Below are 18,357 nucleotides of genomic sequence, written 5' to 3'. Positions count from 1 at the left end.
ACGGCACATCATCGTGTACCAATTTTCACGTAGGTCCTGAGAGTCTGTATATTTTATTTTAGAGTTCCATATGTTTTCCCTGAGGAATCTGTACAAGGACCAAGTAGCAACAGTCAGAACTGACCACGGAACAACAGACTGGTTCAAGATTGGGAAAGGCGTACGGCAAGGCTGCATCCTCTCACCCAACCTTTTTAACTTGTATGCAGAACACATCATGCGATGTGCGGGGCTGGATGAATGCAAAGCCGGGGTGAAAATTGCTGGAAGAAACATTAACAACCTCAGATATGCAGATGACACCACTCTGATGGCCGAAAGCGAGGAGGAGCTGAGGAGCCTTCTAATCAAGGTGAAAGAAGAAAGCGCAAAAGCCGGGTTGCAGCTAAACGTCAAAAAAACCAAGATTATGGCAACAAGAATGATTGACAACTGGAAAATAGAGGGAGAAACCGTGGAGGCTGTGACAGACTTTGTATTTCTAGGTGCAAAGATTACTGCAGATGCAGACTGTGGCCAGGAAATCAGAAGACGCTTCCTTCTTGGGAGGAGAGCAATGTCCAGTCTCGATAAAATAGTAAAGAGTAGAGAAATCAGACTGGCAACAAAGATCCGCCTAGTCAAAGCCATGGTATTCCCTGTAGTCACCTACGGATGTGAGAGCTGGACCTTAGGGAAGGCTGAGCGAAGGAAGATCGATGCTTTTGAGCTGTGGTGTTGGAGGAAAGTTCTGAGAGTGCCTTGGACTGCGAGAAGATCCAACCAGTCCATCCTCCAGGAAATAAAGCCTGACTGCTCACTGGAGGGAAAGATACTAGAGACAAAGTTGAAGTACTTTGGCCACATCATGAGGAGACAGGAAAGCCTAGAGAAGACAATTATGCTGGGGAAAGTGGAAGGCAAAAGGAAGAGGGGCCGACCAAGGGCAAGATGGATGGATGGCATCCTTGAAGTGACTGGACTGACCTTGAGGGAGCTGGGGGTGGTAACGGCCGACAGGGAGCTCTGGCGTGGGCTGGTCCATGAGGTCACGAAGAGTCGGAGACGACTGAACGAATGAACAACAACATGTTTTCCCATTCTGTTATTTGGATGTTGTGGCCGATGTTTTGTGCCCACCTCACCATGCACTCTTTTATTTGTTCTCTCTCGGTCGACCAAGTTAAGAGTATTTTGCGGATTTTGGAGATTAGTTTATTGTTCGAAGACAAAACCTTGTCCCATATTTTTTCCCCTTCTTCGAATCCACCTTTCTTGTCTTTGTTATTATTATTTGTCGTGTCAGGAGCGACTTGAGAAACTGCAAGTCGCTTCTGGTGTGAGAGAATTGGCCGTCTGCAAGGACATTGCCCAGAGGGACACCTGGATGATTTTTTGATTTTATCATCCTTGTGGGAGGCTTCTCTCATGGAGCTGATAGAGGGAGCTCATCTGCCTCTCCCCAGATTTGAACCTGCGACCAATCGGTCTTCAGTTCTGCCAGCACAGGGGTTTAAACCACTGCGCCACTGGGGGTTCCCGGTGTTTGTTAAATGCCTCCTTTAATTGAATATGAGATTTGTTACTGAACCCTGTGTCTCTTAAGAGGCCTGTGCAGCCTTCTCCTAGTGTAGCTCCTGCTCCCTCCCTCACTCCGTTCCCTTTCCCTCTCGCCTTCCTTGCCAGACCAATGCAAAAGGGGCTTGCTTGCTTCTTCGCTTCTTCTGTCCCTCCGTCCGTCCATCCCTCTCCCCCCCCCCCCGAGAAGGCTCTAAAGCAGTGCTTCTCAACCTGGGGGTCGGGACCCCTGAGGGGTCGCCAAAGACCATAAGAAAACACAGTATTATCTGATGGTCATGGGGATTCCATGTGGGAAGTTTGAGCCAATTCTATCGTTGGTGGAGTTCAGAATATTCCTTGATTGTAATGAACTATAAATTCCAGCAACTACAACTCCCAAATGTCAAGATCTATTTTCCCCAGACTCCACCAGTGTTCACATTTGGGCATATTGAGTAATCATGCGAAGTTTGGACCAGATCCATCATGGCATGAGTCCACAGTGTCTCTGGATATAGGTGAACTACAACTCCCAAACTCAAGGTCAATGCCCATCAAACCCTTCCAGTGTTTTCTGTTGGTCATGGGAGTCAAGTTTGGTTCAAATCCATCGCTGGTGGAGTTTAGAATGCTCTTTGATTATAAGTAAACTATAAATCCCAGCAACTACAACTCCCAAATTATAAAATCAATCCTCCCCCAACCCCACTAGCATTCACATTTGGGTGCATTGGGTATTTGTGCCCAGTGAATGAAAATGCACCCTGCATATCAGATACTTACATTATGATATATAACATTAGTAAAATGACTGTTATGAAGTAGCAACGAAAACAATATTATGGTTGGGGGTCACCACAACATGAGGGACTGTCTTAAGGGGTCACGGCATTAGGAAGGTTGAGAACCACTGCTCTAAAGGCTGCTTTTCAGAGCAGCTTTGCCAGGTTGTTCTGGCTTCTCAGCTTGGCTCCTGAAGCAGGGACAGCCAGCTGCTTTGCTACTGTGGCTGTTTGTTTCCCCTTCTTGTACAGGAGGGGGCAGGCCTAGGTTTTGCACATGCGTGGTAAGGTATTTTTTATTTTTAAAAGAATTTTAAAGCTATTTTCACTGTTTGGGGATTTTTTTTAATTGTGGTCATACCTTGCGGTATGAGACGTTTGGAGGCCAAAATTGATGTCAGTTGGCCCCATAGTTTGTCTGTGTTTAGCCTACTCAGGACGCACAGAAGCTTTTTTATATATTAAGATTATCATGATTCTTTATGGGTGGCAGATGGCAATTGATAGATGGCCTATGTTCTGTATCTGAAAAACTAGAGCTGATAGGGGAAAACTGGTATCATTTTTGGAATCAGCAGGTCAAATATACCCAGAAACAGAGCTAACATTTGAGGCACCAAAATGTGTGTTGGTCAGTGGAATTGAAGTGGTACTTAGGTCCCAGCACCAACATGAACACAAACCAGAGCCCAGAGATGGGACAGACATCTGAAGGAAGTCAGAAAGGGACCTTGAGATAATTTATAGGAGAGATTTATTTGAAGAAATATTACAACATATAAAAACTACATAAAGTATTAATTTCCACTTGTACAAAGTGGTTGATTAAATTTCAATACAATGTATCATAAAAACATCCTGAACCCCCCCTCCCCCCGACACACATACACACGCACACGCATGAAGTGGCAGGCACTGCACAATTTGATCACTTGGGAATGGTTATCTGGAACATCAAAACAGCGTCAGAATGTCAGCCGAGGAGACAAACACCGCTCACAAATACAGACTCTGAGAAAGAGCAAGACAGAGAGAGAGAACACACAAAAATCCTCCCCCTCCCGTCCCCAAAAACAAAGAGAGACCTCCAACAATTTTCAGCATGTCCAGAAGTATAAGAAAATAACCTGGAAATTAAAAAAGCAGAAGAAAATTCAAAATTATCAGTGCATGTTTGGGTGTTCAGGTGCGGTAACCAAGGTGCAGCAGATGACGAGCAATTTACAAATTAATCGGAAGTGTCCATTTTTTCCCGTTTGATGGTATCTGCGGAAAAATAAGATACAGCAGAAATATAAATCCCTGAGCGTATTATTCAGGCAGGCTTTTAAAGAAGGATTTTTTTAAACATCAAGTCAGGGGGTGCTATTAATAGGTTTCAATTGATTTTGAGGGGTTTAATTGTTTATTTTTAATACTGTTCATGTTCAATTCCATTTCAATGTTTGTATATTTGTAGGTTTAAATTATATTGTATTGGTTTTTATTGTGAGCTGCTTTGAGTCTTCTTTTTTGAGAAAAAACAGGATACAAATCATCACCACCACCATTTCTCCAGCTCACATCCCTGTTCCAAAGGGATGGGGAGGAGAAGTCCAACAAGCACATAGACATCTCTACAAAAAACAGTATTTTTCCATTTGGAGTTGTTGGACAGGCAGGCCTTTCTCCCAACATGCTTCCTCCACAGGTGGGGCACCCACTATTGCCTAGAGCAGTGGTTCTCAACCTGTGGGTCCCCAGATGTTTTGGCCTTCAACTCCCAGAAATCCTAACAGTTGGCAAACCGGCTGGGATTTCTGGGAGTTGTAGACCAAGACACCAGGGGACCCATAGGTTGAGAACCACTGATCCAGAGCTCCATGTCTCTTTGCAACTGGGGTGGTAGATCTCCAAATGGCAATTTCACTGCAACGAATTTTACTGCATCAGCCTTAAACAAGTTAAGAAAGGTGCGAGGGATCATGGGAGCTTTAGTTCAATAGCACAGAATCATAGAATCAAAGAGTTGGAAGAGACCTCATGGGCCATCCAGTCCAACCCCCTGCCAAGAAGCAGGAATATTGCATTCAAATCACCCCTGACATGACCATCCAGCCTCTGTTTAAAAGCTTCCAAAGAAGGAGCCTCCACCACACTCCAGGGCAGAGAGTTCCACTGCTGAACGGCTCTCACAGTCAGGAAGTTCTTCCTCATGTTCAGATGGAATTTCCTTTCCTGTAGTTTGAAGCCATTGTTCTGTGTTCTAGTCTCCAGGGAAGCAAAAAACAAGCTTGCTCCCTCCTCCCTGTGACTTCCTCTCACATATTTATACATGGCTATCATATCTCCTCTCAGCTTTCTCATTTTCAGGCTAAACATGCTCAGCTCCTTAATCCGCTCCTCATAGGGCTTGTTCTCCAGATCCTTGATCATTTTAATCGCCCTCCTCTGGACACATTCCAGCTTGTCAATATCTCTCTTGAATTGTGGTGCCCAGAATTGGACACAATATTCCAGGTGTGGTCTAACCAAAGCAGAATAGAAGGGTAGCATGACTTCCCTGGACACTATGCTCCTATTGATGCAGGGCAAAATCCCATTGGCTTTTTTTGCCGCCACATCACATTGTTGGCTCATGTTTAATTTGTTGTCCACAAGGATTCCAAGATCTTTTTCACACGTACTGCTCTCGAGCCAGGCACCCCCCATTCTGTACCTTTGCATTTCGCTTTTTCTGCCTAAGTGGAGTATCTTGCATTTGTCCCTGTTGAACTTCATTTTGTTAGTTTTGGCCATTCATCTCTCTAATCTGTCAAGATCGTTTTGAATCCTGCTCATGTCTTCGGGAGTATTGGCTATCCCTCCCAATTTGGTGTCGTCTGCAAACTTGATGACCCTGCCTTCTAACCACTGATCCAGAGCTCCATGTGCCCTTTGCAACTAGGGTGGTGGATCTACAAATGACAATTTTACTGCACCAGCCTTAAACAAGTTAAGAAAGGTGTGATGAACCATGGAAGCTTTAGTTCAATAGCATATGGAGAGCCACATACTCTTTATTCCTGGTTTAAATCCTGGAATGAAATAATAGAGAGTGGCCAGTGTATTTCCATACTGGTAGATGTTTGGACAGAATCCTGAGTGGGCTATTTGGAAGTGACATTCCCCAAGAACACATGCTACAGTGCTACACAATTCACAATGGTAGTGAGAGAAAAGTAGTCTGTCAGGCATTTCGAACTAAAGAGCCCCCAAGTCCTCTTGACGGTACTCCATAAAACCTACCTGTAGCATCCTCTTTGATTTTGGCCAACACACATGATTTGATCTCTAGTCCGATGGCTTTTGCCAGAGGTGGAGGCACTGCATTACCCACCTGCAAAAGCAAAGGAGAAGAAAAAGTTGAATCTGTAATAACACTAATGATGAACACGGCCCCCAAAAGAAGCCAAGCTAGCTTCCTCATTCATTTATTACTTAATGATAGTGGAGCCCTGATATATCTCTAAAGTCAAGTTTGTTGAGCTTCAACAGTCAGCAAAGCACCCTCAAAATAGCAGGGGATTGCAGTAAGAAAAGAGGTTAGGCATGACAAGTTATTGGGAAAACTATTTAAAAGAACACTCATGGGTCATTGAGACATAAAAACTGGGATCAACTGTGAAGCTCCAAACATTTCTGGCTTACCAATTGCAGCAGGCCAAATTAGCACAGGCAATGGTAAAATATTATGGGAAATGACACACGAAGTTTGAAGGATCAATTTCCCACTTAGGCTCTATAATATTGTTTTAGAAGTGTGATGTCTCAGAAAAGAGGTGCATTAAGAGACACTGCAAAAGCATACCTGTCTGTGCTTGTCAAGCACATTTCCAAACAGCCTATAGGTGTCTGGGAATCCCTGGGACCTCGCACACTCCCTGACGCTTACCACTCGATGTTGTTCGGGATGAAGCACACGACCCTGCAGAAGAGTGGACAATATGTTTTTTTCCCCCCAGAAAGGATATGCAAGGCTAATCTTATATTTATTTATTTATTTGAAACATTTATATTCCGCCCTTCTCACCCCGCAGGTGACTCAGGGCGGAGCACAACATATATACGGCAAACATTCAATGCCGGGACATATGACCATAAATATATACAAACATTAAAATCACGTATATTCACATTAAAAGTTGCTTTAAAACAGTGGTTCTCAACCTTCCTCATGCTGTGACCTCTTAACACAATTCCACATGCTATGGTGACCCCCAACCATAAAATTATTTTCCTTCCTACTTCAAAACTGTCATTTTGCTACTGTTATGAATTGTAACGTAAATATCTGATATGCAGGATGAATTCTCATTCACTGGACCAAATTTGGCACAAATACCCGAACTCTCAAATTGGAATACTGGTGGGGTTGGGGGGGGGGGGGGGTTGATTTTGTCATTTGGAAGATGTAGTTGCTGGGATTTATAGTTCACCTGCAATCAAAGAGCATTCTGAACTCCATCAGCGATGGAATTGGGCCAAACTTGGCACACAGAATTCCCATGACCAACAGAAAATACTGGAAGGGTTTGGTGGGCATTGTCCTTTGGTTTTGGAGTTGTAGTTCACCTATATCCAGAGAGTGCTGTGCACTCAAACAATGATGGATCCAGACTAATACTCAATATGCCCAAATGTGAACACTGGTGGAGTTTGGGGAAAATAAATATTGATATTTCGGGAGTTGTAGTTGCTGGGTTTTATAGCTCACCTACAATCAAAGAGCATTCTGAACCCCACCAACGACAGAATTGGGCCAAACTTCCCACACAGAACCCCCATGACCAACAGAAAATACTGTGTTTTTGAATATTTACATAAAACTGTAATTCAAGATAAGACTGTTCAACTCTGATTAAACCATTATTCTAACCTTCTTCAATGTAAATATACTTACATGTCCTCCAATAATAATAAATAATAATAGAGTAAAATAATAAACGTAGTAATAACAATACAGTAAAATAATAAATGTAACAATAACAATAATCGAGTAAAATAATAAATGTAATAATAATAACAATAAAATAATAAATGTAATAATAATAATAATAATAACAACAACAACAACAAAGTAAAATAATAAATAATATTGACTCGAGTATAAGCCGGGGGAGACTTTTTCAGCCTAAAAAAAGGATTGAAAAACTAGGCTTATACTCGAGTATATACAGTATATAAAATATCAAGAAACTTTTTAAAATTTAGAGTAGCACAGCAACACAAAAAGCTTATTGGGTCCACATTTAAAAAGCAGAGACAAAAAGTATCCATGTTCATTTGGAAAAATAAGAGATGGGTAATAACTTTATTTGGACCATTAAACTGTTACAAAAGCCCTGTAAAGATAGTGTGGGCTTTCTAATTGTCCAGAACTCTTTACAGAGCAGGATGGCACAAAAATGAAGGTGTAAGAGGAAAAATAAAAAAAAAATGCCCTGCTGCATTTGTAATTGTAATTCGTATTTTATTTTATTGTAATTTGTTAATTGGGCCTGGCCTCATGTAAGCCACCCTAAGTCCCCGTTGGGGGAGATGGTGGCGGGGTATAAATAAAGATGATGATGATTATTATTGGTGAGACTGCCTCTGCAGTTATATAGTGGGAGGCTGTAATCTTGGTGAATAAAACTTTCCATCTCTTTTAATCAGGCTGAGAATCAGGACTTGCCTACACAGGACAGACTTACTCATGTACAACTGGCCCAGAACAGTTCCAGATCCAACACATATATGATGAATCTGGGGCTACTGTCCAGACTGACTAGGACCATACTGGCCTTGCTGTCACCTCCTTTGTGTCACTATTACCCCAGCTGGACATGGTGCTCCCTTCAAGTGTCTGCATCTACTGATGTCAAACTGGGATCCCACTGATGATTGTGTAGGTATTTATTTTGACATTAGATGAGACTAATTTCCCATTTCCCTGTGCTGATCAGCAAAGGCTGATGGTGGCAATCTCTGCCAGTGATCAGAGCAAACAGAACTAAATCCAGCTGTCCAGGCTGCCACAAAGCTCTGGGATATTCTGAAGTTTCAACCAAACTCTGGGGTATCCCCTGATTTTGTTTTAAAGCCAGACAAAGTCAGTTTAAAGCCAAAACACACAGGATGCTCACTGGATGCCACTGTGCATTATGAAGACTGTCATACATAAACCTTCATACACCTATGGTGGAAATGTAAAAAAATTAAAGAATTTTGGCAGTCGATACACAAGAAGATAGAAGCAATTTTGCAAATAAGTTTCGAGCTCAAACCAGAATATTTTTTACTAGGCTTAACGGACTCTGAAATGGACAAGAACACAAACAGAATCTTAATTTATCTAATAACAGCAGCCAGGATTAAGTTGGCACAGTTATGGAAAACTAAAGAAATACCGACAATTGAAAACTGGCTATTGAAAGTTTGGGATATAATGAATATGGACTTGCTAACGCAAAAATTAACTGACAATAATATGCGAAGACAAAAAACAAACTGGGAGAAAATTGTTGATTTTATTAGAAAAGACAATGTAGAACTTCATATTCAGGCAATATGAGAAAGTATCAAAGGCTAAAGTACTAAGTGAAATTAGATGGAAGTTAGATAGGAAATTTAACAATAAGAGTTGTTAACACAATCTAAAGCAACCTGGAAGTTACATGTAATTTTTTCTTGTCCTTTTTAAATTTATTTTATTACTGCCTTTTTTTCAACTCCCCACTCTCCAACCCCCGTCTCTTTTCTTTCCTACTTTCCTTCTCATATTGTTCCCACACTTTTGATGTAAACCTATCAGGATTTTACAAACTTTCTTCACGCTCCAACCTCTCTGAGCCAAATTATTCTTAATAAAAATAAGTTGGCAAAAAAAAAAAGACTCAACGGTTTTTTTGCTGTGAATACGTGTTTTTTGCTCAGTATTTTTTTCTAAAGCTCACTCACTCCTAAGATGGTTAGGGTGTTAGCAAAGAGGGAAAGTCAAAATGAGGAGATACACAACATTTTTTAAAAGTCAATTGAAGCTAAGCTGTGTTATCTATTGCTCTGGGGTTGTTGTGATTCAGTCCCCCAAAGGCTCTTAAAAATGACAAAGGCTGCCATATCTCCCAGCAGTGAGCAGACCCTTGTCTCTCTGAGGCAGGGAATCCTACAGGGCCATCCAGAGAGGCCACCACTAAGAAATCCCTGCTCCAAGCCTCAGGGCACAGTTCAGCATACAATGCAAATCAGCAGACAAATTACATACTCATCTGTGGCACCTACTGGATTCAATTACCTGTTTCCCCATGGGTTCTGGGTTGGTGACCGTTGTGCTGAAGAAGCCGTCCCACTCTAATCTTCCGTACAAACCAGCCCAGTGGTTATGCCGGTTCCCCGTGTGGGGCAGACACCAAGGAATCAGGGTGTTGAACTGCCGGTCTGCAGGATCACATGCCTTGCCTAGTGGGGAGAATGCAATTCAGCAAGCCTTCATTCATTGCTATGGTGGCATTTAAAAAGTAATGTATTGGCATTATTTTGCCATAAACCTTCAAAACAATATTTGGGATGGGGAAGGAGGAGAGTAATGCAATTCCATTCAAAGGACCATTCTGACCCCATTGCTGTTTATCAGGTTCCCAGTGGATGCTGCCATTGTTGTGCTTAGGAGAGAGGCTAGGTTTAATGTCAGATATATGTAGGGTAGTATCATTTTGGCCAAATTCATCAGATTTTAGGTATCAAAAGTTCAAACATTCTTGTCTGGACCAGTTTTTTTAATTCTCTGGCTGTTGATTTATTTTTTGATTTATTGTCTTCATTGTGAGATTGTGTGCAAGGCTCACTTGGTTTACTGATCAATTTTCCCACCATTCTTCGTAGCGGTGTTTGTTTACTTGAGGTTATTGTGTTTGGATTACTGGGCCAGTCTGCTTTTCTGAGTTGAAGAAAGAATCTATTTTCCTCTGCTGCATCTTTTGGAATTTAAGGCAGTTTTCACTAGGACTGTTGGCAGATTTGGTTACTCTTGATATTTCCTGGCTGGGTGTTGGGATTTGTACTGCAGGCGCCAGGGGTGTTGGTAAATTTGCAGGACTATTTAGTGCAGGGGTCCTCAAACTCTTTAAACAGAGGGCCAGGTCACAGTCCCTCAACCTGTTGGAGGGCTGGATTATAATTTGAAAAAACCATGAATGAATTCCTATGCACATTGCACATATCTTATTTGTAGTGCAAAAACACTTAAAAGCAATACAATAATTCAAATGATGAAGCATTTTAACAAATATAAAGTTATTAATATTTCAATGGGAAGTGTGGGCCTACTTTTGGCTGATTATATAGGATTGTTGTTGTGTGCTTTCAAATCGTTTCAAACTTAGGTTAACCCTGAGCAAAGACCAGGTAAATGACCTTGGAGGGCCGTAACTGGCCCCCGGGCCTTAGTTTGAGGACCCCTGGTTTAGTGTATTAAGTAAGTCACCTAAGTGTTTAGTTATTATTGTTTGCACTTCAGGAGCTCAGATAACACATTATTGACAAGACCAGTGACAGCCACAAGATGGTTTGGCTAATTATTGAGGGAAAGCAGACAGCTACAATAGGTGCAGCTATTCTAGATAACTAATAGAAATAGATATGGAATTTTGAAGTTTGTGTTCAGTTTTCTACTTTTCTCCTCTCTCTGACTCTACAAAACATGAATATCAACATTGGTAATGCTTAAGAATTGCTCATCCTAAAAATTAAAGGTTGTTTTTAATTAACTTGCGATATTTCACATTTCCTTTGAACACATTTATTAATTATTAATTTTTATTAATAATTTATTAATTTGAACACATTTATTAATGAGAACCAACGTGGTGCAGTAGTTCGATAGTTGAACTACAATGTTGGAGATCAGAGTTCAATTCTTTGATTTGAAATGGAAACTTATTGGGTGAGTCACACACTCAGCTCCAGAAAACCCCATGATACCATTGCCATAAGTCATAAATGATTTATTTATTTATTTATTTAAGGCATTTGCATGCTGCCCTTCTCACCCCGAAGGGGACTCAGAGCGGCTTACAATATGTATTTTCATACAATATATTATATTATTAGCATAGTACAATATCAGTATATATTACTATATTGCACTATACCGTTATATTGTAATATTATTAGTAATATTACATGTAATGTAAATATATAATTATAATTATATTGAATTATTATTACTAGTATTATATTGTATTTGAAAGCATCCAACAACAAAATAGTGTCAAAAACAGAGATATAATATTTCATCATTTAACTTAGAATTCTTCCAATGTGTTGATTTTTATACTTAAACTTTCTATGCTTTATTATTTATTTAATCTGTTATATTACATTATGTTTAGTGGTACTCATATTATTCCCACTAGCTGCCTTGAACTCTGCTTAATAGAAAGGTGAACCGCAAAACTAAAAACATGACATTAGGATTCGAGAACTGACAAGAGAACCTCCCAAAGTTCTGGTTTCTTAAGAACTGAAGAAACAAAGCACAGTGAAGCCCCTTTTACATAATCTGTCCCAAGAAACTTTTCCCTCGAGCACACCCATTATCTTGTACCTTCAGCGCAGGAACACACCCCTCGGAGGGCTCCTGTGCTGCTCCTCCCATTTTTCTTTTCATGGTGTGTATAGCGCAGCTTGCGGGTGGTGGTGCCGTCCGAGAGGCGCACTTCAATGTTAGGCAGATCGCGCCAATCTGAGCCTGGGGCCAATGGAATGTGTCTCATCCGAGCTGCTACCAGTGCACTCATATCCTAGGAAGGCAAAGTCCAGTTACTATCAGCCCCTCATCAGCAGTACCTACTCCATGCCCTTTCTATTCCCCCACTTCTTCACCTTGCAGATATGATCCCTGAGGATGGGCTGATACTGGGAACCACGGATTTGCCTCTGGAACCAGGACTGTGGCTCTCCGTTGTAGGAAATTTCAAGTGCTGATGCTCCATTCCTGATCTCAGGAAGATCGGACATGGTGTCCCGGACTGTGATGGTTCGGAATGGCCCCGAGTACGTCCTAGAAAACAGCCAAATAATTATGTTCATAGGTCAGGTCAGGCATAGGACAACCCACAACCCCACTTCCCACCATCCAGAAAGTCTAGTTCAGTAACAGCCTTGCACAATATTTTTGAGTTGACAAAACGGAGATGTTCTGAATCTAAACACTGTGTCTCTTCATCAATTATAATAATTTTGGAGCCTCCGGTGGCGCAGTGGGTTAAACCCCTGTGACAGCAGGACTGAAGACTGACAGGTCGCAGGTTCGAATCCGGGGAGAGCGCGGATGAGCTCCCTCTATCAGCTCCAGCTCCTCATGCGGGGACATGAGAGAAGCCTCCTACAAGGATGGTAACACATCAAAACATCCAGGCGTCCCCTGGGCAAGGTCCTTGCAGACGGCCAATTCTCTCACTACCAAAACAAAGGCTCATTTCCCCCCAGAATCTTTTTTAAAAGTATTACAGTTGTGGTTGGTGGCTCCCATATGAATGGGGCAGTGATGTCACTTTAGGTTCTCCTCCAGACTTTAACAGAAGGTTAAAGGTGTTGAACTTTATTCCTAAATACTTTCAGCACATTGAGTACCGTCTTCAAAGCTAAAAAAAACCTGACATCAATTTGTGGTGCACCGACATGCATTATTGTTGCTGATCTGGATGAGGCCACAGCTCAGTTGGGGACAAAACAAGTGAAATGTAAAAAGGCTCTGCAAGCCTTTCCTGTCCTCCATTTTTAGTGTTACACCCTTGTATTGGGATTCAGGTTGTGATCCACAGGATTTCATAATGTAAACAGAACAGAACTCGGATACGGATATCTATATAAATAAAAATGTAATGTTCGTTTGTGGGATTAACATAACTCAAAAACCACGGGACAAATTGACACCAAATTTGGACACAATACATCTATCAGGCCAACGAGTGTCCATCACCCCTAAAAACATACAAAAAACCCAGCAGAACGGACTTAACCCCCCCCCCAAATAAACTATGTATACATATACACATACACTCATACATATACACATTCACACATACATACAGGCACACACACACATATATATTCACAAGCACGCACAAATATACACATACACACATACATGCACACATACACATATATTTACATATACACATGCACACATACACACTATATATACACAAGCACACACATATACTCAATATACATATACACATATAAACACACAAATACACAAATATATACACACGTATACACATATATACACACACATATGCACACACACACATATACCCATCTATCTATCTATCTATCTATCTATCTATCTATCTATCTATGCAAACACACATATGTACACATATACACAAATATATACACACACATAAACACATATGTACACACACAAAACATATACACAGACTGGGCCACAGCAATGCGTGGCGGGGGACGGCTAATTTAGTATAAACCTGTAAATCTGTTGAAAATGTGCCTTAAGGGGACAAATGAAAGCAAACAATGTAGGCAAGTGATCAATAAAGTACTATGAATGCTGATAGAGAAGAAAGGTTGTAACTATAGCTTTAATTCAAACAATGGCTGCCAGTGCCACTGTGCTGAAAAACTGGGTGTAACCTGGTATTATTTGTAGAGGCTGGAAGAGCTCCCTTCTTCAACTAAAACTTCAGAATTCCCCCGAATTAGAATAACAGCAACTTAAGGGCTGAAGGGGATCACAACGGTCACCTAGTCCTGGCCTCAACCATGCAAGGATAAACTATTAAAGCACACTCAAAAGATGGCCATCCAATCTGTGTTCAAATGTCTCCAAAGGAGGAGAGTCCATCATCTGTTACACCAAGTTCTTCCAAACATTTCTTTTCTCATTGTCCAAAAAATGATTTCAAAAATAATAATATAATGATAATCTGCCCACTGGAATCTGCCCACCAGTGTCAGCTGCATTAAGATAACTCTGACCAAAATGTCATGAGTTCGAAGCCAGCCCGGGTTGGAGTGGGTTTCCAACCAATTGTGTAGCCTGTCTTGACCTTTGAAACCCGAAAGACAGTTGCATCTGTCAAGTAGGAAAATTAGGTACCACCTTAAAGTGTGGGGAGGCTAAATTAACTGATTTATGAGGCCATAAAGAAGACTCCACAAAGCATTCCAGCGGGGAAGCATGCGGGGAATGCGGAAGTGCTTCATCAGCGTTGCAGATGGATGATGAAAGCGACAGCTCCCCTGGCGGCCAGAAAAAGTTAAATAGTCTCTGCGTATGTCTGTATATGTTTGTATGTCAAAAATGGCATTGAATGTTTGCCATATATGTGTACACTGTAATCCGCCCTGAGTCCCCTGTGGGGTGAGAAGGGCGGAATATAAAAGCTGTAAAATAAATAAATATTAAACTAATTACCTTGTTATATTACTAACAAACTTCTTGTCATCCACCACCACACTGAGCTGGCAGGCTCGGGGCGCAAAGACATGCAAGGGTTCAGGGAACATGGGGAGCTTCTCCCCAGGAGCTGCAGCCAGAACAATGGCTCTCCTGCGTGTCTGGGCAACACCGTACTGACCAGCCTGGAAAGAGACAGAAGATGGACCTGTAGGTATCATTAAAACATCAATAAACATCATAACTTCAAGTTTTCATTATGCATTCTATATGTTTCCCATTCTCACCACCGCCACAACCAGCGGATCAAAATACTGACAATATTAAAATGATTTAAAACTATGCTTTAAAACAGAGGTCCTCAAACTACAGCCCAGGGGCCGGATGCGGCCCTCCAATGTCATTTACCCGGCCCTCGCTCAGGGTCAACCTAAGTCTGTAACGACTCAAAAGCACACAACAACAACAACAATCCTATCTCATCAGCCAAAAGCAGGCCCACACTTCCCATTGAAATACTAATAAATTTATATTTGGACCAAACTTCCCACACAGAACCCCAATGACCAACAGAAAATACTGTGTTTTCTCATGGTCTTTGGCGACCCCTCTGACACCTCCTCATGACCCCCCCAGGGGTCCTGACCCCCAGGTTGAGAAACACTGCTATAATCTATATTTAATGGTAAAATCACCATTGGCACAGCCATCTTCTTGTTTCAAGAGCTGCTTTCATTCAGCAAGCATACTCCCTTCTGAGCACAGAGGTGCATTTTTAATATTTACAGCTAAATCCTCCAGAAATTTGCCAATCTCTCTGAAAAGATGAATTGTAATATCCAAGTCTTCCTAAAATAGCAGAAAAATATCGGCAGCGCTTACAGTCCCAATTTCCATAGCCTTATTTACAAAAAACATTTCCTCTCACAAGGGCCTGCAATAGAGCACCCTCGCCCCACTGTGTGCATCTCCCTGGTGTAGAGGCTGTACCTGCAGCACCCCAAAAGTGCACTGGTATCCCATCCGGACAAGGCACCGCAGAGTGAGCTTTAACACCATGGAGCGCTTAAAGGAGACGAAGTTCCTCACGTTCTCAAGAAGGAAGAACCTCGGCCTGTAGTAGTCACAGTAGCTATAGGACAAAAGACATTCGGAGATCAGCTGTGTTATTTCCCCACTAGGCAAAGTTCATGCTGGAAGCCTAGATGGAAGATTTCTCTAAGCTTTTTCTAGGTCCTCCGCAGCGATTCTATGGAACATTTCAGCCAAAAGTTCAAGATACGGGTCATTTCAGGGAAGAAAATCAGGCTTCCGGATATTGTGAAAATCACCTTACACAATTGGTCCTGGAACTAATATTTCATGTATTACACAGTCCTACTACAATAACATCTATATAAATAAAAATGTAATGTTAGTTCGTGCTACCATCAGAACTCAAAAACCACTGGGGGAATTGACACCAAATTTGGACACAAGACAGTCCAATTTATGTCCTCCACTCAAAAAAATTGATTTTGTCATTTGGGAATTGTCGTTGCTGGGATTTATAGTTTACCTACAATCAAAGAGCATTCTGAACTCCACCAATGATGGAATTGGGCCAAACTTAGCACACAGGGCTCCCATGACCAACAGAAAAAACTGGAAAGGTTTGGTGGACATTGACCTTGAGCTTGGGAATTATAGTTCACCTACATCCAGAGAGCACTGTGGACTCAAACAATGATGGATCTGAACCAAACTTGGCACAAATATTCCATATGCCCAAACACAGATGGAGTTTGGGGAAAATAGACCTTGACATTTGGGAGTTGTAGTTATTGGGATTTATAGTTCACCTACAATAAAATAGCATTGTGAACCCCAACAACGACAGAATTAAGGAAAACTTCCCACACAGAACCCCCATGACCAACAGAAAATACTTAAGGCCATTCTGTCCAAATCCCTTCACCAGGGCAAAAAAACATAATCAAAGCCCTCCTGACAAAGAGCCATCCAGCCACAGATATAGATATATATGATTCACAAACACACACAAATATAGTATTATAGATTTGAAAGGTACCCCTAAAGAAGGACAATGACATGTTGCCTGTTCCAGAGTAGGCAAACCAGACACTCTCCACATCAAAACTGACAAAGAAACAGCAAGAAATACTGTTTACCCACAAGCATAAAGGAATTACATCCCTTCACCAGGGCAAATATATTCCATATCACCACACTGGGCCACAGCAACGCGTGGCAGGGGACAGCTAGTGTCAAATAAATCTGTTATCTCCCTCTCCTCCATCCATCCAGCTTTTTCAAATCAGCTGTGATTCTGAGGAAAACTTGATTTCCACACATTTTATATTATTTCCCTCCTGTCGACTGGAAGAACATACACCATTCAGAGTCAGCTATTAGTAAGAACAGCAGAGAGAGGGCCAATATGCATTAACTCCAGTCACCTGAGGAAAGAGACCACCAGGGAGTTCTTGAACTTTGAGTAAGTGCGGGAATTAAAGCGGTTCATCCCGCTGAAGCCTTGGCAAGGGGGTCCACCGCACAGCATTTCCACATCACCCTTCTGGGGCAGCTTCTGGCCCAAGGAGTTGGTCTTCTCCCCAGACATGACCAGTTTCAGCAGGACGTTGCAGTCCTCCGTGAACACCGTGGTGCCTGGGTTGTTCAGGCGGAAGGCCTGGGCCGCTGGTTCCCACATCTCAATGGCCCACAGAGTCTCTGTGACTTCTGATGTTGGAAGAAACAGAAAGGGAAGGGGGGGGGGGGGGAACAGAAGGGTGAACTTTGTGCTGGATGCATCACTTCTAAGATTAAAAGAAATTACAAGGAGCCCCCTCATATCATAAATTGACATTTCCCCGAAGTTCTTTTTAATCTCAGAGCCCCTGGTGGCACAATAGGTTAAACCAGGGGTCCTCAAACTATGGCCTGGGGCCCAGATACTGCCCTCCAAGATCATTTACCCGGCCCTCACTCAGGGTCAACCTAAGTCTGAAACAACTTGAAAGCACACAACAACAACAGCTCTATCTCATCAGGCTCACACTTCCCATTGAAATACTAATAAGTTTATATTTGTTAAAATTGTTGTTCATTTCAATTTTTATATTGTTTTAAGTGTTTTTTGCATTACAAATAAGATATGTGCAGTGTACATAGGAATTCATTCTTTTTTTTCCAATTATATCCAGACTTCCAACAGTTTGAGGGACTGTGACCTGGCCCTCTGTTTAAAAAGTTTGAGGACCCCTCGGTTAAACTGACTGCTCACCGAAAGGTTGGCAGTTCGAATCTGGGGAGCGGGATGAGCTCCCGTCTGTCAGCTCCAGCTTCTCATGAGGGGATGTAAGAGAAGGCTTCCACAGATGGAAAAACATCCTGTGGCAACGTCCTTGCAGACGGCCAATTCTCATACCAGAAGCGACAAGTCGCTCCTGACACACACACATACAAAAATCACATGACTGGATGTTTCAAGCGAAGTCCCTCCTGCCCCAAAGCTCCTGACTTGTTCCTCTCCTTCTCCTGCTTCTCTGCACTGGGAAAAGTGAGAAGCAGTGAAGAAACCCGTGCTTGCAGCAAGTTGACAGTTTCATT

General features: G+C 41.9%; 1 protein-coding gene across 1 annotated transcript in view; it reads right to left on the bottom strand.

The window, feature by feature from the left end:
- Nucleotides 1–3,058: 3,058 nt before the first annotated feature.
- The window catches only part of DNMT1 (DNA methyltransferase 1), a 61,720-nt gene continuing 46,421 nt past the window's right edge, over nucleotides 3,059–18,357 (bottom strand). Inside the window, exons 26-34 of the mRNA XM_060763314.2 lie at nucleotides 17,205–17,487; nucleotides 15,736–15,877; nucleotides 14,764–14,930; nucleotides 12,204–12,381; nucleotides 11,926–12,121; nucleotides 9,616–9,779; nucleotides 6,151–6,267; nucleotides 5,589–5,679; nucleotides 3,059–3,587 (exon numbers count right to left, since the gene is read on the bottom strand). Of these exons, the coding sequence (XP_060619297.2) occupies nucleotides 3,550–3,587; nucleotides 5,589–5,679; nucleotides 6,151–6,267; nucleotides 9,616–9,779; nucleotides 11,926–12,121; nucleotides 12,204–12,381; nucleotides 14,764–14,930; nucleotides 15,736–15,877; nucleotides 17,205–17,487 (1,376 nt within the window). The 3' untranslated portion in view covers nucleotides 3,059–3,549. The remainder of the gene's footprint in view (nucleotides 3,588–5,588; nucleotides 5,680–6,150; nucleotides 6,268–9,615; nucleotides 9,780–11,925; nucleotides 12,122–12,203; nucleotides 12,382–14,763; nucleotides 14,931–15,735; nucleotides 15,878–17,204; nucleotides 17,488–18,357) is intronic.

Source organism: Anolis sagrei, chromosome 2 (genome assembly GCF_037176765.1).
Source record: "Anolis sagrei isolate rAnoSag1 chromosome 2, rAnoSag1.mat, whole genome shotgun sequence".
NCBI lineage: Eukaryota > Metazoa > Chordata > Lepidosauria > Squamata > Dactyloidae > Anolis > Anolis sagrei.
This window is presented reverse-complemented; position numbering and strand designations above follow the sequence as displayed.